The sequence below is a fragment of the Mastomys coucha genome, unplaced genomic scaffold, assembly GCF_008632895.1.
Source record: "Mastomys coucha isolate ucsf_1 unplaced genomic scaffold, UCSF_Mcou_1 pScaffold21, whole genome shotgun sequence".
In the NCBI taxonomy this organism is placed as follows: Eukaryota; Metazoa; Chordata; class Mammalia; order Rodentia; family Muridae; genus Mastomys; species Mastomys coucha.
Window position 1 is genome coordinate 178,638,426 of NW_022196904.1, and position 19,772 is coordinate 178,658,197.

A 19,772-nucleotide genomic window follows, 5' to 3' on the forward strand; every position below is an offset into this window, starting at 1 on the left:
CAATTCTAGAAAGACACATCTGGCTGCTTCAGAGGCTGAGGGATGGGGGTGGGGGCAGTAAAAAAAGACATCTTCGGGGGGAGGGGGGAGCAGATGGCCAGAGGAACGCCGTGCCAGGCCTGGGTACGACTGGCAACATGAGCACACGGAGGGTGAAGTCTGCTGGGTCCAGGCTGTGTGCCCCCAGCTCTTCCCCAGGGAAGCTTTTCCCCTTAGCCTTGCCCGGGACCTCTCCTGAGGTTTCTAAACTCTCCCCAGAGTTGCCAACAATTCCCTCTCCCACATGAACCTTCCAGAATATTCCCTACCCCTGCCAAAAAAAGAAAAAGAGGGATGAGGCCCTGAGGATGGGAGAAAGGGGGTGAACGGCGTGGAGCCTTCCCTCAGCCCTAGCTTCCGATCCTTACCTTCATATGGCCAAGGCTGTGGTTCCACACTGCCCTGGGTACCATGGGATCAAATCCTACGCACAGTTTGGGACAGAGAGCAGAGATGAAGCCAAGGCCAATCTCTGGGGCCAAACTGCTGTCCAGGGCAAAGAGATTCTGGTCTGGTCTGTAACATGCCCTCCTGATGGGAAGCAGCCAGGCAGGACATGTTTAAATGACAAGACAACCTCCTTCTTTCAACACTTCAGTGGTTTCTTCCCCCTACTGTTAACTCTGGTCATTTTTTTCTTTTTGGGGGGATGCGTGTGTGTGTGTGTGTGTGTGTGTGTGTTTTGAGATAAGGTCTCATTGGTAGCTCTGGCTGTCCTAGAACTCATTATGTAGACCAGGTTGGCCTTGAACTCGCCTGTTTCCCTCTACCTCCCCGAGTGCTGAGATAAGACGAGGGAGGAAATCTTTCCCGGCTTTAAAAGTTCTTTCCCCACAAATGTCTGGTGCAAAAGGAAAAATAAAGAATAGGCTGAGGAGAGGGCAAGGGCGGACCAGGCTGAGCCCAGTTCCCACCAGCCTTCCTCTTGAAAGAGAGCCTTAGCTCTCCGGGAGCTCGATTCTCTTTGCCTGGGGGTGGGAAGCAGCTGAGGATGTGGGTTAGCCCCAACCAAGCTGGTTTTCTAGGCAGCAGAAGCACTGGGGTTGTAGTATAAGGTCAGGCCTTCCTCACAGATACTATTACTGTCTGTAAGGACAGGAGAGTCCAGTGAAGGACACACAGGCCATTTAAGTTCTGGTCCGGCCACTGTCTGAACTACTAACTTGAGGAGGCCACCTCCCCAACGCTCTCCTTCCTCCCATTACAAATTTCACAACCACACAAATGTCACCAAGGTCCCAGTAATCATGGTGCCAAGTAAGCAGCAGCTCTGCAGGCTGTAGCCTTGGGCTCCGGCAACCACGCGGCACCAGCATAGCATGTTCACTACCTCTGCACCACCGGCATGTATGTCCTGCCTCACACGTGTCCCGCACTGCACAGCTGTTTAGGTCCTCACCAGCACGGCACACTGCCCCACAGCCCTCCTTCCCCCCATCTGCAGGTGGCTTCTGCAGGGTGGCCATGCAAACTTTCGGAGCGTCACTCTTATCACAAGACCGGTTCACACGCCCATCCACCTGTCGATGCCTGTGTCTCAGAATCGAAAGTTCCAAAGTCCACCACAGTGGCCAAAACACAACTGGACACATCTAACCTACACTTCCCAACCTCCCATGCTGGCAGTACAGTCATGTGACTGTGTTCTGGTTGGTGGAATGTGAACAGGAGTGAGATCCACACCCCTCCCCCAGGCACAACCAGTCAAACTCCCTGGATTTCCCCACATTCTCCTTAGTAACTTCCAGCGGGAAGATGGGTCTGCGGATAGCTCCCTGGAGCTGAACCCTCTGCTGACTTATTTTGTTCTGGGACATGAACAGAAAATGAATGTTTCTTATGTTAAGCCATTGAAAGTTTGTTAGACAGCAATTGGATTATCCCAATACAGGGAGTTTAATCAAGGTCCCCCAAACCAAATTGAAAGCTGAAAGACTGCAAAATGTAGACAATCGTCCTGGAAATGTTCTGGATCCACACAAATCAGGCAGCCCGGTGCCTGTACTGAACCTCCCTCCACACCAGGCCAACCATCCTTCTCCTAGCCCCTGCCCACCCTGCCTCCAGATGTGAATGAGCCACAGCTGGGGAGCCTGATCTGACAAGCCTGTCCCAAGTACACTGAGACACAAAGATGAACTGGAGGGAGGGGCCGGCCACCTCCTTCCTCCTCAGCCAGGCACCACATCCCTGATGTGTGGCCCACATTTCAAGAGTATCGCTTCTCCAAGGCACTCCACATCTTCCCTGGGGTGAAGGCTCTGAGGTACTGGTGGGCTCCGTGTCTGGGCAATGGTTGTGTGTGTGTGTGTGTGTGCTCGTGCATGTGCATGCATGTGTATACATGCACGTGTGTGTGTGTGTGTGTGTGTGCCATGTGTGTGTGTGTGTGTGTGTGTGTGTGTGCGTGCTCGTGCATGTGCATGCATGTGTATACATGCATGTGTGTGTGTGTGTGTGTGTGTGTGTGTGTGTGTGCCATGTGTGACTTTATGTTCTAGTCCTCCAGACCCAATTTCCTCCTTATCACCACCGTCGACCAATCAGCTTGCCCAAAGAGCACACTTGAACAAAACACACAAACAAATAAACAAAAAGATTGGAGAAAGAGGCTTGGATTGGTCCTTCAGGGGCCTGGTCACTGTTCAAGGTGCGATCCTGAGAGCAGCAGTAGATGTCAGCTAAGAGCCTGGGAAGTGCAACATCACCCTGCACACTGCCACACCTAAACCTGAATCTGAAGACCGGCCCCGGGTGGGCCCACACTCTGAGAACTTGAGGAGCCCTAATGTTCTTTACCCGAAGGATTCCATCAGATCTTAACAAGTGACTCCATAGCAGTCTGTAGACAAGAACTGCCCGAAGGAGTGGAAACTGAACACACCAGCCTTTGAAGCCGGAAGAAGGTGCAGCCCCTCTTGGCACACCCCACATACAGGGCTCTCTTGAAGTCTCTGACAAGGATTTCCCAGCTGACGCTGTTCCAGAGGATGTAAAACATTAAAATAAAAGCTATGTTGCTATTTGTTCTCCTGAAGCTCACGTGTTGTGGGGAAAGTCAGAGTAAACAATGGCTGATGGGATGACAGGCTGAGACAAGTGATTTGAAGGCAAGGTAGGCAGATGTGGTCAAAGGAGGTCTCACTGACAAGTTATAGGACCCGAGGCCTGAGTGCCGAGTGCTCAGGGACCCACTGTTAAAGATGTGGGAAAGGGGGTTGGAGGACAGAGAACAGCAGGGGCAGGGGTGAAGGCTCTGAGGTACTGGTGGGTTCCGTGTCTGGGCAGTGGTTGTGTGTGTGTGTGTGTGTGTGTGTGTGTGTGTGTGTGTGTGGTATGTGTGACTTTGTGTTCTAGTGCATATGTGCAGGAGCTGGGGGCGGTAAAGGAAAAGGATCAGCTAGAAATGGCACATGAACTGATCACTTGGGGTCGGGGCAGGAGTTTAGAGTTCATTCTGAAAAGACAGCAGGTCTCACAGGATGGTTGTATGAAGGGCCATGGTACGACAAAGCCTCTGTCACTCTGAGAAGGAGCAGTGTGGAGACCGGGAGGCGAAGAGGTGTCTCAGCTGCTGGGAGGGCACAGTCAGAGCTGCATGGTTTTCTGTGGGTGGTCTGAGGGGAAGAGCCAGTTTTCTGGGCCTTTGGTGCATGCCTGGGTCTTCGTGGTCCCCAACTGGCCTTGAATCTCTTGCCATCCCTCAGGCGCTCCTACAAGCTGGTCTGATGGCTTCAAAGTTGTGCTGACCCTGCATTTAGTGACTTCTCTGTATACTAAGGCTGATCTCTGGCCCACAGGAGTCTCCTGTCATTTCCCTCTTGAATCTTCTTCAGGCAAGGGCTTCTTGCAGTCTGTCCTACACTGGGGGTTGGGAGGAGTTTGGGGAAAATGGAACTCAGATGGGAAAAGAGAAATCCCAGAGAGAAAATAAAAGCTGGGTGGAGCTGCCCAGGGAAGCCTTGTAAAGCAGCCCACGCAGTGAGCTGTGCCTACCCGCCTGCCCAGCTGGGCCCAGCTCAGAGACTTTCCTGTAGGGAAAAGTCCTTCTGCCAAGGAGCTAGGAAATGGCATTGGGAAAATGTCCCTGAACTCTGGGTGCTTTCCAGTCCACCCCGCAGGCTAGCTAGAGGTCACCCCTCCAGTAGCCGCCCTGCCTTCTGGTTGACAGAGGCAGGAAGGAGTACCTGTCCACCAAGAGTGAGGAACAGGAGGAAAAGGAAGTACAGGGAGATCATCATGGGGACAGTGAGCTCTCTGGCACCTGTCAGCAGGCCTGACTGAGATCCAGACTCTGGTGGCCACAATGGTAGGGGGCCCTGGACACCTCCCAGCATGCCCCAGGTAGGCCTGCTTCTGCTCTTCTGTTCCCCAAGAGCCCCTGAGTCTGGCCTCCTCTCAGGGTTGCAATCCTCAGCCCCGCCCCTGGTCCCAGTTGCTGGTCTGTCTGCTCTGTAGGACTTCCCAGCACTGTTCCCCACCATGGTCTGTCTGCTGGGCAGAGCCTCCCAAGGCCATTCTCCACCCAAGGCAGGAGGAAGGCAATCTAATACTCGATCTACAGACACTTCTCAATAACACAGCAAAATGTTACTCGTGTCAGCTCTAGGTGAGAGGCCCACTGAGGACTGGCATATTCTACAGGGGTGGGACAGGGCTCTGTAGCAGGGTCTCACCACTATGTAGCCCTAGAAATTTGCCATCAAGAAAGCTGACTGTAATACGGGAATGTTCCTAGAATGCTGAGGAGACCTGGAAAGAAGGCTGTGGCCTCGAGAAACAAGAGGCTCCTCTGGGTGAGAGACAGTGCAAGGACTGAGAGGAAGGGGGAAAAGAGATAAGAGGAAGAAGAGGAGGAGGAAGGGCTGGGAAAGGGGAGGATGTGGGGAAAGGTTTAGGTAACAGCTGGTTTAGGAGCATGGGACCGTAGATGCACAAGTATGACTCACAAGGGTTACCTACTTCAACATCCACTTGGACACGCCCTCTGCCTCCAGTCCAGTCTACAGCCCAGCTGTCCCTTCTCTGGCCTGATCCAGACACAATGATTTGCACCTAGATAGTCTTCCGCAAGTTCCCTCGGGTGTTCACTCTTGCCCACTCTCCAGGTGACAACAGCAGCTGGGCCTAGAGAAAGCTTCCACTCACTGACACAGGTAAACCCTGAAAACCTGCTCCTAAAGCCACCTAATGCAGGCGGCTGTGGAAATTTGGGGTTCAGCTTGACCCTGCAAGAGCCACTCCATTTACTGGGCAAATGTCTATTTTTGATTTAAAAAATAAATAAATAAATAAATTAGCAATAGGACAAGCATGACCCTAGAGAAGCAGGGAAGATGTTAGTCAGTGGAACAGATAGGTAACTCCATCGGGACAGAGTAGGGAGAAGTAGGAGAGGTCACTGTTAGCTCACTGCATTCACAGGGGCCCAGACACAGATAGCATGGCCCACAGATGGCAGGAAGCAGTCATTCTCGCCCGGGAGAGAAAGAAGGGCCCTCTGAAGGCATCCATCCTTTCCCAGCATGCACTAAAAACTGATGATGCAATAGGTGGGATGTATAGATCTGAGTCCTCCTGCACAAGTCTCTTAGAACTGTGGCCTGTACCCAGAGCCTCTGCCTTGGTCGCAGCTTCACTGAACGGCCCCGATGGAGAAAGGAGTGGGCACGGCCAGCAGGCACTGGGCACATGACCAAGGGTTCTCTCCACCCTTCCAGTAGCGAGTCCTCCTCCTATGGCTCCAAGTTGAGAAGTGAGGCACTAGGAAACCCAAGACAAAAGAAGCCTGTCTCACTGGGGAGGGAGACAGGCTGGCCTTCACAGAGGTGCCCTTGGGAGACACAGTGGGAAGAATGGCCAGCTTGTCACACACAGAGCCACCTCTGCAAGCATCTCCCGGCCAGCCCAGACACCAGCCACATGCTTCCTGTTTAAGTTTTCCTTTCTTTCAATTTTATTTTGTAAATCTGAATGTCATCTATTTAGCCTACATGCCCCCCCCCATCCCCCATGCCTAGCCACTTCCCCCATCCTCCGGCATTCCAGCAAGGCTGAACTGGCCACTCTGTTCTGCCAGGCAACAGATGAAGGCGCCCTAATTAGCAGACAGAGCCAAGCCCTGGCTGCCTTGAAAACTGTCCCCTAGCCAACCCAGGAATGCTCGCTCATCTAGGCGGCAGAGATGCCCAATACCCTTTTATAGCTGGAAACCATTCCTTAAGTCCAGGTGGGCAGGCACTCGCAGTCACCTGGAGCCCCTGCGTTCTCCTCCAGAGAATCTACATCCACAGTCCTATAATAGTAATGCTCCCTGGCTGCTCCAGGCTCGGTGAGGACCATCTCCCCTGCTTTGTCCTTTCAAATATTTCACAGCCACAGAGGCAGGTTCTGCAAAAACCAGCAATTGCAGATACAATTGTGCAGAGTTGTAGAGGTGAAGTAATGGCCTAGAGTCGATCAGCAGAAAGAGGTGGGGCCAACGCCCAAACCCAAGTGAAGCTTCTATCACCCAACTCAGGACAACAGGAGTTTGTCACCAGGAATCCTACAAGCCCTTTGGGAGCCAGATGTCATCCAACAGTAGGAGGTTCACGGGGCAGGCCCTGAATCCCTTTCCCTGACTCTAGCTGTAACAGCAGCAGCTCATTCTTCAGTAACTAACTCCTGCCACAGTCTCACTTGAACAAGCATCCCTCAGAGCCAGGGATGCTGGAGAGCGGCTGAGGCTCACTCAGCCCCTGGAGGCTGGGTGCTGAGGCAGGGTTGATGTCACTCAAGTCTCCCTGAGGGATGAGCCGACTCTCCCCCTAGAGGCCCACAACTCAGGTGGTCATCCCTTATCCTAGCTGCCCCCTACGTAGAGTTCCATCGGAGTCAAAAGCAAAACAAACGCCGCCCTACCTGGAGCTAGTAAGAACAGGATGTTAAGACCTCTGGGCCTCCAACAGGGAGCCCCGGCACGGATAGGATGCTACGGCACATAGGCCCATATGGGTACTCCACACTGAGCATCCTCACCGAGGCAACTCTGTCCTACTTGGATCTTCCACTGGCTGATGCTCCCACTTTAACCAGGGCTGTCAGCCTGCCTCTGAGGTCCTCAGGAGGTTCCAGGACAGACATGAAATTATCTCTGGCAGGAAAAGAATGAACTGATCACACACACACACAAACACACACACACACACAAACAACACACACACACACACACACACACACACACACACACTCACTCACCTGACCACCAAAGAGCTTCCTTCCCTTCATCCTCCAGCCTGGAGAAGTGAGCCACCTCTCCCCACACACTTCTTCACCAGCCTCCCTCCAAAGAGGGTGCACAGGGGCTCAGTGAAGACAAACTGAATTTTCTAGGCCAGGCCTTATAGCCTGGGACCAAGGAGGGAGGTGCGTGGGGCGGCAACTGCATTCCAAGGCCTCCCTGAGCACAACACCCAAACACACCCCAGCACCTTACACCAGCTAAACAAGGTGTGCTGCTCCGAGCAGGCATAGGTGGCGTGGGCTGACTCATGCAGACTTGGTCCCCGGTGGAACTTGGGTTTGTTCTTCAGTAAGAGGGAGGTGGTGTGGGCTGAGGGCCAGGCAGCCCAAGGAGAGACTGCGTGGGACGACCTTTCTAGAAGCCTCCAAGAGTTCTGCTTGTGGTACTGTCAAGAGAGTGGTCACCCAAAGCCCCACTAGCAGACGTCTCAGCGCGATGATGAGGCATCAGGAGTTCCTGCCCTCCTCACCAAAATTAGAAAGATCCCAACTGGAGTGAACTAGAAGCTGTGAGGGTTGGGGGTAGGGTGGGGACAGAGGGTGGGCAAAGGGGGCGGGGCACCACAAGTCTTACTGGCTTGTTGGTGCCATGATTCGGAGAAGGTTTTGTTTGTTTTCTTTTTCACGTTTTCCATTTTTTAAAACATGTACGAATACATATTATACATGTGTGTAGGTACAAATATGTGTGGATGTGGACACACGTGGACACCTGCGGATGATTTGGGGGATGGATCATTCCTAATAGTTTTTCCATTTTATTCAGTGAGGCAGGGTCTGTCAATCAAGACTGGCTGATATGGGGCGGTGAGGGGCGCACGCCTTTAATCCCAGCACTTGGGAGGCAGAGGCAGGCGTCTTTCTGAGTTCGAAAGCCAGCCTGGTCTACAGAGTGAGTTCCAGGACAGCCAGGGCTACACAGAGAAACCCTGTCTTGAAACAAACAAACAAACAAACAAGACTGGCTGATATAGCTAGTCTTGCTAGCCAGCTTGCTCTGGTGATCCCATCTCTGCTGGAATTACAGGAGAGCAGCCACAACTAGTTGGCATTTATGTGGGTATCCAGGTATCCAACACTGACCTTCAGGTTTGCAGAGCCAGCCCTTTGACCACTGGGCCACCTCCCCAGGCCCCTGGTGCTATGATTTTTGGACAACACCAAATTAGACTTGGGATCTAATTTGCTCATTCATCAAATAAGAGGATGGCGACAGATGAGAAGGTGGCCAGTCAGCTCCACCTCAAAGGTTGTTTGCTAAATGGTCGGGAGTAACATCCTGAAGATACCTGGCTTTGTTCTTTTAGAGACTGAGATGCATATAAACTCATGATCAATTAACAATGTCTGTCATAGACTTGGTAAGGTACAATGTGGGATCAATGAATGTTGTCCGTTGTGGACATGTTAGGACAAGGTAACTTGAATGTTAGGCACTAATCACCTTTCGTTGTCTCTAAAGACCTCTAACTATAAACCCAATTCTACCCATTCCACAGTGAACAGGTTTTTTTTTTTTTTTCATTGTGAGAATATTAACACCAGTTTTATGGACAATCTGTACCTTTCATAGTGTGATATTCACATGTAGAAAATCTCCCCAGCTGAGACACATTTCTCAGCACCTCAGCAGGACTTGGGGTATAGGCAGCACCCCTCTGCTGTGTCCTCACTCACAAGATGTCCCCTAGAAGTTTAGATCCAATGAGCAGTCTGTGCTGATATGAGAAGACAAAAGACACCATAACTGCTGTTATGATTTTCCTGTCTAAGAAGAACTTCCTGAGCGTGGGTTAATAAGTCCGGCCTGACCCCAGGGAAGAGCCAAGGGAGCAACGAAGGCAGAACTGGCTTCAGACTTCCTAGCGCACACCAGAGGCGGGGGTCATGCAGTTGTCCCTGACATCTGCTAGGTCCTGTATCCAAGAGGTGGGTGCCTGAACCCAATGTGCACAGCCTCCTAAGAGGAGCTCATTGGCTTCTGTGGAGGAGCCTAGATGCAGGGGCAGCCACACAACTCCAGCTGCTTCAGAGCATCCATCCGTAAAGCCTAGCTAGAATGTTCTCCTGAGAGCAGGGCTCTAAACACAGTTCTCAAGCCTCAGCCAACATCTGGCTCTTATTTCCCTTTTCTCACAGATGTGTGAGAACCTGCTCCAACATTGTCCCTTCCTGCGCCACCCTTTCTGTGTGTTCTAAGACAGGAAGGTTCTGAGCCCCTCTGGATCTGAGAAGCCCCAGCTGTCTTAAATGGACAGGGTTCAGGACCTGCACAGGAACCAGCAAGCCTCATGTACCTGGGATGGGAGACTCGGGGACTCAGCTCCCCAGTTCTAAAGACCTCTGGTAGAACCAACTACAAGGTAACTCAAAAGTGAAAAGTTAGCAGCCAGCTTTCCCACCCTGAGCTGACCTCCTGGACCATTTCTCCCAGGGCCACACCTCTGATCCCTCCACAGTCATCCCCCTGCCCTGGCATGCCCTCCCTCAGGCAGAACCTGCCAGGGGAAAGAGATCGGCTGGAGTTCACTTAGAGTCCCAGAGGCATAGGAAAGGAACTGAAGCCAGTTCCCAGTGGGAAGGGAATTACCAGGGACCAATGGAGTCCTCTAGAGCTTCTTTGGAATCCTTCCATGTTCTATCAACAACAAGGGTAAGGAAAAACTGTAGACCAACAACTGCTTAAAAAACAAAAACAAAAAACAAAAACAAACCAAAACACAAACCCCAGTGTCCTCCTAACAGGGAGGAAGCAGTCGGTAATTAAACTGTGGAGATGAAAAGTGTTTGTTTCTCTAAGGGCAATCCTCACACTGCCATCTGCGTCTTCAGGGAAGAGCAGACCACAAGTTATCTGGCCAAAGTGAAGTCTGCATTAGGGGCACAGGAAGGAGCCTGTGTCAGGGTGGGGATCCCCGGCTACTTCCTCTTAGAGTGAAGTTTCTGAGCTCATGAAGCTTCTGCCTCCCTTTCCTAATGGCTTTCTTTACATGGACTCTGTCATTTCATCCTTTCTATTATCCTGGGGGACGGGTCTTTAGAATGACTTCACTTTTAGATAAGAAAACAGGGGCACAGAGAGGTTAAAGAGCTCATCCAAGGGTTTGTCATCAATTGGTAAGGCTTGCTGGAGCTTGGGTTTTGGAACCCGGCCATCTCAGTCCTGGATGCTCCTCACCGGAGCCCCTATCCGGCTCCTAACCACTGTGACCCTACCTGGCTCATCACCACTTCATCAGGACCAGAGCACTGCTGTCAACGGGCTGCCTCTTCTAATACTTGGCTCATGGGTTTTAAGTAATATCTGAATACAAGATTCCAGTTTGACAAGTTAATTTGGATAGGTCCTTGGGGTTAGTTATAATGAGATCTAACTACTTACATTCCACAGCAATGAGCTAGAATGAAGGTCCAGGAAAAATGAGGTAAGATAACTTAAATTATTACTTTCACTGTCTTTCTAAGATGCATTCATGATATAATTTTACCACCCCTATTGTTTTCCATTACTGTAACAACTGCAAGTGACATTTTTTTATTGTAGATTTCCCACTTTCCTACCTCTCCCAGATTTCTCTTTAATTATTATTCTGTTTTTCACAGATGTGCTTGAAGTTCCCCATTTGACTAAGTCTCTCTCCCATTGATGTCCCTAATACCCATCCAGAAGTAATGGTCACCAATCTGGAGTACATCCTTCTAGAACTTTTAAAAATAGTTATATATCAGTGGGTAAGATCCTTTAGCAGGCACCAGGCCAGCATGACAACCTGAGCTAGGACCCTGGAATCCATAGGAGACAAAGAGAGAACTGAGTTCCAAGTGTTGGTCTTCTGACCTACACAGACACATAAACAGACACACAGACATATAGACAAACATATGCACATACACACGCATGACTACCTTTCATCTAGACTCAGTGTTCTACTCTATTGGCCAACCAATAGTGCAGAATCATCAAGACCCAGGTTCAGTTAGAGACCTTGTCTCAAAATAAACAAGATGAAGAGGAAGATACTCAGTGCCAGCCTTTGGCCTGCACACACATGTGCATTCATACACATACATACACACATACATATACACACATACATATACATACACATATATACATACACACATAATACACATATACATACATACATATACATACACATATATACATATATACGCACACATACACATGCATATACATACACACATACTTACATACACACATACTTACATACATACATACACACATACATACATACACACATACATATACATACACATATATACATACACACATAATACACATATACATACATACATATACATGTACATAGACACGCACAATACATATACACATACATACATGCATATATACACACATACATATACATATACATACACACATACTTACATACATACATACACACATACATACATACATACATACATACATACACATACACATATTCATACACAAATATAGACTCACAGAACATTTTCCATGAATAGAAAACTTAGTAGCTTTTTACCTAGAAAGCAAAGGCCTTAGAATAAAAACAACTGTAGCTCTGGACCTTCAGTGCAGAAATGGCTCAAAGGGTAACAGTCAGTGCTTTTCCTACAAGCACTGAGTACCTGAGTTTGGATCCAAGAATTCATGTAAAAGGTTGAGTATGGCCGCCTGAGTTGCAAGCCCAGAGCTTGGGGCAGGGTGGGAATGGGGAGCAGAGATGAGCTGCCAATCCAGCTCCAGTCTCATCGAAAGACTTGTCTTTCAGGAATGATAGCACAAGATGGCTCACACCCAAGGTCTTCCTGTACCCTCTGCACACTTGAACACATGTGTGTATGTCTGCATACCCCACATACACACAGTACCTTCACAGATACACACTCACATACACCTTACAGAAAAGAACTCTTCCAATTCTAAAAATCCAGTGAGGGAATCCGCATACACCCCAGCACATCATTCCAGGGCTGAATATTAATGGTTCAGGGATTATAGCTTTGTTCAGCCATCATTAACCAGGCTATTCAAGAGCTGGGAACTAAGTGTGGCCACGTTGCGTGCGTGCGTGCGTGCGTGCGTGCGTGCGTGCGTGCGTGCGTGCGTGCGTGGGTGGAGAGTGCAGGAGAGACGAATAAGGAAGAGAGAGAAAAGCTCTTCCACACAGCTGAAGCCCTTGGAGTAAATAAGTAGCCCCCAGCGGCTCTCGAGTGCTCCCACTCGCCTTCCAAGTGCTCTGGGGAAGACTGAGGGCCTTTCCCGGCTCTGATCAAATATTGACTCAGTTGCACTCACTGCCAGGGGTCCCTCTTAGGGGCCAACAGCACATGAGCCAATGTTTGCAGAGAAATTACTGCAGCTCTGTGGCTGGCGGGCCAGGTTGTGAAACAGTCACCAAGGAAGGCAGGGCCCGGGAGCCTCCCTGTCCTGTCCTACTTTGGTGGGGCTAGGTGATGAGGGAGATATGGGAAACAGAGGTTGACTTAAAGGGGCATGTATGTCCGCTTGCCTGCCCCCTGCTTAACTTAAGGGCATCTCCAAGCAGACCCCTTATAACCAAACAAGGTTGGGCACAACACCATAACCTGATCAGCCACCTGTGTGGTAGATCCCTCTCTGGAATCTAACATGGCTTTTGGAGGGGCTCTGGGGGCAGCTGTTCCAAGTTGATGGTTGATGGCTGCCGGAGACAGAACCAAGCCGTCAAGCATGGAGTTCACCTTTTGCCTGCTGAGTCGTCTTGTCAGGTCAGCCAACCCCGTGACTGAGAAAGCCATTGGGCATGAGTATATGAGTGGATGCCCAAAAATGAAAAGGGGGTCTCAAGTAGCCCAGGCTGACCTCTAACTATGTAGCTGAGGATGGCCTTGAACTCCTTATCTTCCTGCCTCTACCTCACAGTGCTGGGTTCATAAATATGTGTCGTCATGCTTGACTTAAAAGTACCTTTGGGGCCGGAGAGATGGCTGCCAAGCCTGATGACTTGATTTCGATCCCTGGGACCCACATAGTGGGCATAGAAAACTAATCCCCTTAGGTTGTCCTCTACATGTGGCATACACACACCTCACCACAAATAAATAAATTTCTTTGATCTGAAAGTAACTGAGCCTGTAGATATAGAACCTGTATGCATAGGGACAGAGGATAAGCCACTCAGACAAGCCTGACCACAAGTGTAGTCATTCCAGGGCCAGGGTCAACACATGACAGCTGCGCCATGCCTGTGTCCCTTCCGACAGCGACAGGAGAGAGTGAGTCCTCGGGCAGGGGTGGGGGGCGGAGGGCAGCTTTCCTTTCTTGTGTGATTCTATAACTTGGGAGGGGGTGGGACCAGAATAGAAATTCTGATTTGGAAGTTTCCCCAGGCTCCTTCCAGCTGATCAATGAGGCCTTTCAGGGTCCAGACTCTGCCGAACTGCATTATCATTTCCTGTCCCCACACACTGTACTCATTGATGGGGTGCAGGCAAAGCCCACCAGTTTATCCTGGAAAGACCTAAGGAGCCTGGGCAGGGCTGAGAGGGGAAGAGGCAGCAGGCAGGAGTCATGAGTGAGCCTATTCCCACATGCAGTGACAAGTTCAACCCCGTGTTGTAGAATCTGGGAAAGGGGCTTTAAAAGGTGTGTCTCACAGTGATAAGCATCATGAGATCGAAGCAGGCACTGATGCACAAACACACAGGCCTGCATCTCCCTCTTCAAGACGGCCCACTGCTAAGGGGCTGAAGGGAAGGACTGGCTGCTGGCTGTGAGGGCTAGGAACAACGGTCTCTTCTTTGTGTCTTCATGGCTCTAAATCACACTCACATTCTCAGAAGAATCTCTACTCTCCCGGCTTGCTTCCCCCCACCCCCCCAGATAGAAGGGTGTAGCCCATTCACAATAGTACTCCACTACTTGCTTCCAGCGCACAAGGGTGACACCCCTATTCATCCTGCCTGGGCTCATGTCTACACTCCAGGACCCTCTCTACCGCTGAGCATTCTTACTGGGTCAAAGACGGTACCTGAGCAAAGCCTTCCTCTGGATTAATCAAAGAGGAGAGTCTTGGAAAAGGAGACAGTCAGTGTCTATGATGTTGGGAGCCACATATAAAATTCAAGAGCTCCGGCAGCTCAGCTCATCAGTGTGTGGATTAACAAGGGCCAACAACGGTCCCGGAGAGACGCAGAGACTAGACAGGGACAGCTGATCCTAGTTTGGGCTTTGCAGAAGCCCTACCACCCCGGTGTGGTTCTCGCCATCTGGTCAACTGCATGAACTTCTCAAATATTATTGTCTAAGCCCAGTGTGGGCATAAAATACTCATCTGTCACCAAAGACCCTAAAACGAATCAGCGTGCATCAAACGGGTGCATTTAATGGTTCAGTGTGGCTGTATACTACCATCTTGCTGAAGAGACTTGCCTATGTGAGTTAGAGACACACATTTACCATCCAAATGTACAAAGTGGGTGGCAAGCTCCTTGTTTGGGTAGAAGGCAGACCCGGTGGTATGCCCAGCATGTAGTTCTATAAATTGCTTATTTAGTTTTGGCCTTCTCTGTGTGTTTGCTTTTCTTCACTAGCAATGATGTGGTGGCTTGTGTCTCATCATGGATGTTTATAGATATGTCTGCTCAGGCACACAGCACCCACAACTGCCTTCTTGCCTCCCCATGGTTTCCACCCCAAGGCCAAGGGAGGATGACAACGCAGGACTGTGCAGGGCCATGGTGGAAAGCGACAAAGCCTCAAGTGTCTGCACGCAGCAGTCAAGGCAGTAACAAGTCTGGCTGCTTGGTATGGATCCCCACATCTGCCCCTCTGTGCCAGACTGGATTCTGGCCCTCAGCTCTGTCCAGGGCCTTCCAGTGGGATGCGGACACAAACGAGGAGCCCATCGGAGACTCAAGCCACTAGCTGGCTCTTGTTAACTCACCTGCAGGTCAAAGAACTTGCTATACCTCCGGTAGATAGTCTGAGAGGTGGAGTCGGACCAGGTCACGTTGATAATGTATACCTGTGGGAAAAGAGGAGCAGGTGAGTGGGTGACCAGGACTGGGCTGCAGGCACTGTTTAATATTACTGCAGGAGTGTCATGGTCAAGACCATTTTCCTCTCACTTGTCACCAGCGCCTGGCTCACTGTCAGGAAACACGTGGACTCTACAATGAATGTCAATACACACACACACTCCACACACCTGAAGAAGCATTCACTGAGATGATAATGAAGATTTAAAATAAAGGGGGGGGGGTGGCTGGTGAGATGGCTCGGCGGGAAAGAGCACTGACTGCTCTTCCGTAGGTCCTGAGTTCAAATCCCACAACCACATGGTGGCTCACAACTATCCGTAATGAGATCTGAAGGCCTCTTCTGGTGTGTCTGAAGACAGCTACAGTGTACTTACATATAACAATAAATAAATCTTTAAAAATAAAATAAAATAAAATAAGAGGGGTTAAATGTCATTTGTGGATAATAAACATAAAATTGAGGTCATCACAGTTTTTTTAAAAAGCTGATTTCCGGGCTGGAGAGAATGGCTCAGTGGTTAAGAGCACTGACTGCTCTTCCAAAGGTCCTGAGTTCAAATCCCAGCAACCACATGGTGGCTCACAACCATCTGTAACAAGATCTGACGCCCTCTTCTGGGGTGTCTGAAGACAGCTACAGTGTACTTACATATAATAAATAAATCTTTAAAAAAAAAAAAAAGCTGATTTCCATTTCTCCTCATACTTCAGAGTGAATGAGAGTCTATGAAGGCTCTTCCCAAATTGCAGGTCCATGAGCCTCATACTTTAAAATTCCACCTGGGCAGACCTGGGCAGACCAGAGATGTTTGGCTCAACTTGGCCTCTGGACAGCCAGCCTCCTGACAACCAGGCTCACTGCCCTTCACAGAGCATGCACACAGAGAGAGTTGGAACCCTGACCTAGGATGCCGGCAGATCTGGCCGTAAGAAGCAACTTCACAGGAGAGATGGCGTGCACACATGGCAGATCTACAAGCTTTTCCTTGGGTGCCTTACAAGGCACGTGCACCAAGTCTGTCCCCTGGTAAACTACATAGAGCTGCAGCTCAGGACACCATGGAAGGCCACTCAGGAGGTCTCTGGGAAAGGAGAGAAAGCTTCTCGTTCCAGTTCTACACCGCTGGAAGAAGTGTAAACTTCTGAAGACTGCACACACAGCCATGGGGCTGTTCTGCTGACCTCCCTGGCACAGATGGGACACAAGAGAGGTGGCCTCTGGGGAGATGGAAAGCTTCCCCAGCAAAGACTCCCATATCTGCAAGTCCAACTCCTGCACTGTAGGAATTCAGGTTCCAAGGCCACCTGTGAACAATTCTGACACCACGGGTCTGTGGGGTTCTGCTAGTGAGAACCTCATAGTCAGAGAAGCCAGGGCCTGGGCTACGTGGAGGAGAAACTTCAGCAAAGAGACTCAATTAGGCACTGTGGACAGACTGGCGCAACTTTCCCGTTGGAGAGAGCAGAGCTAGCACACAGAAGTGTGGAGGAGGCCTGCTGCTTGGTGAAAGATCCCTGTTCCTCTTCTTCAATGCTAAGTCACAGAGTCAATGTGGTGGTTCCAATGAGAATGGACCCCAGAGGCTCATGTTTGAATGCTCTGGTCCCCAGGTGGTGGAACTGTTTGGGAAGGAGTAGGGGTGTGACTTTGTGGGAGGAGGTGTGTGACTCTCTCTCTCTCTCTCTCTCTCACACGCACGCACGCACGCATGCACGCACGCACGCACGCACGCGCACACGCACACACAGCATTCCCAGTGTCTCACTCTCTGCCTTGTGGTTGTGAAGGAAGCCGTGATCTCCCAGCAGCCACTCTGGCTATATACATTTGCTTCACCACTGTAGACCCCAACTTTCTGGAACTGTATGACCAATTAAATGTTTTCTTTTATAAGGTGCCTTGGTCATGGTGGCTTATCACAGCAATAGAAAAGTAACTAGTACAGTTAGCTTCACGGTGTGGAGAATACTCTGAAAGACAACCAAGGAGAGGGTCCTGAAGCCAGGAAATTAGATATCACCTAGATATCTCTAGGTAGATATCACCACCTAGAGATGGAATACTAATGAGTAGAGGTCCTGATAAGGAAAAAACATTAAGCTAAAAGCCAGCACTGCCCACATGAGCTCAGATTAAACTACTGGCTTATTGTACTAAATGTGAGTTGAATATATATATATTAGTGATAGCACATTTGTCCAGCATATTTAATGCCTTGGGCTCTAGTCTCAGCAGTGAAAATAATAAATAATCTTTTTAAAAGCCAGGCACGGTGGTGGGCACCTATAATTCAAATATTTGGGAGGTGGAGGCAGGAAAATCAAGAGTTCAAGGTCATCCTCAGCTATAAAGTGAATTCAAGACAAACCTCAGCTGCATGAGACCCTGTGTGAGAAAACAATGCACATAAATATGTGCAGACACACAGGCAGAGAGGTGTGTGTGCACGTGCACTGGTGTATGCTTTATGCAAACATTATCTCATACAATAAATTACAGAACCATTTAGATATGCAAATGATAACACATGTTTAGATAACTAAGTTGCTATAAGCCACTATGGTAAAACTATGTTACTATATGCCACTATGGTATAACTAAGTAGCTATATGCCACTATGGTATAACTAAGTAGCTATATGCCACTATGGTATAACTAAGTAGCTATATGCCACTATGGCATAACTAAGTTGCAATATGCCACTATGGTATAACTATGTTACTATATGCCATTATGGTATAACTATGTTACTATATGCAGGTATGGTATAAAGTGTTGGCACATATTAGCTCATTTAATCCTCTCAGTGATTATCCCAGTACGGTGTAGGAGGAAGGAGAGGTGCAGAGATGCTAAGTGAAGTCACATAGCTAATAAACTACACAGTAGAAGACATGAACCAATCTGAGTCTTTCCCCATGTCTTCAACATACTGGGAATTTAGTTTTCTACCATTGCCTGAGGTAGGACAGATTATAAACACTAAAAGCTGATATGGTTCTGGAGGCTGGAAAGCCCAGGAGGATGGTGCTGGCGGCTGTGGAGTGTCGTCTTGGGCTCGAGAGGGAGGGGTGAGTTCAAGAGGCAGAAAGAGGAAAAGGGAACTCATCCTTTTGCCATGAAGCCAGCTCCAGGACAAGGACATCAATCCATTCAGGAAGGCTGTGCCCTATTTAAAGGTCCTCCTTCTCCTATAGTGCTAATTAAACTTTAATTTTGGAGAGAATAAAATACTTTTCGGCAGCCTCAGAGCCTAGTTCTCTATATGTAAACTTAGGTCTGTAGATATTTAAAACAAATGACTTGATAGGAACTAAACCTCTTTTAAATTAAAGCTTCATTCAGCTCAGAGAAGTCTGGATACATCTGGGCAGGAAAGGGCCAAGGGCACTGCTCTCAGCCTGTGGGTCCAATGACACTTTCACAGGGGTCACCTAAGACCCTTGGAAAACACAGAGATTTACATTACGATTCTTAACAGGAGCGAAATCATAGTTATGAAGTAGCAATGAAAATAACATGGTTGGGGTCACCACATGAGGGACTTAAAGGGTCACAGCATTAGGAAGGTTGAGAACGGCTGGCCTAGAGGAATGGGGAAGAGTCGAAACCACACTGAGAGCCCATCAACAACCAGAGATAGAACTTGGGGATCAGATAGAGATCGGTTCAGGTAGGCAGCAGAAGCTGGCCACCCCTCAGACACAGCAGATCAGGGTCTTAATCACCCTCCCCTCCCCCACTCCCACCTGAATGTCTCCTTGCTTCGGGCTGCTCCACAGGGACCAGGTGCTGCCTGGTGTCCCCAAGCGGCCAAGCCCACTGGGAGAGATTGAAAGAACAGCATGGACTTGCCTGCAGGTCATTAAACTCGGCCATTCTCCAGGGCAGAAGCAGAGCTGGGGAAGGGCTTAACTGTGGCTTAACACCCATGCTCCTTCCTATGTGGTAATTACAGGCTTCCCTTTCACCTCCCAGGGAGAATAAATCACAGGCTCCCGGCCTGGCTGCTGGACAGACCAGACGAAGGCAGTCCTGGTCAGGAGATGCAGGGAACCTGCTAGGTGGGAGGTACAGGGAGGCCTGCTAGTTGTTACAGGGCACATGGTAAGAGGTCGCTTTTTTGGCAGAGGTGGAATCTAGGGCTCGAGGCAGTGACTTGTCGAGTGTCGGATGGCCAAGTGAGGAGAGAATTCTGGAGCCAGCCCCAGCTGGAGCTCACTCCCAGCACCCACTTCATTGACTGTGAGACCTCCCCAGGTTTTCCCAAACTTCTGGGACATGCCATAGGTCTGCCGGTAGCCTGGGAAGCAGACAGCTCCTCCAGCAGATAAGACCAGAGATCTGAAGACGGCTCCAGACTCTAGCTGACAGGACGTTTGCTCTATTCTGTTTTCTTCCCAACCTTAGATAGCCTTGA

At 49.6% G+C, this 19,772-nt stretch overlaps 1 protein-coding gene across 4 annotated transcripts in view; it reads right to left on the reverse strand.

Moving 5' to 3' along the window:
• Positions 1-19,772, reverse strand: part of Sh3pxd2a (SH3 and PX domains 2A) — a 210,116-nt gene that overhangs the window by 151,556 nt on the left and 38,788 nt on the right. For 3 of the 4 annotated variants that reach the window (XM_031390612.1, XM_031390609.1, XM_031390611.1), the window contains exon 2: positions 15,255-15,335. In XM_031390612.1, coding sequence (XP_031246472.1) covers positions 15,255-15,335 — 81 coding nt within the window. Of the gene's footprint in view, positions 1-7,278; positions 7,382-15,254; positions 15,336-19,772 lie in introns of those variants that run through there. The other variant, XM_031390613.1, reaches the window with a different exon arrangement.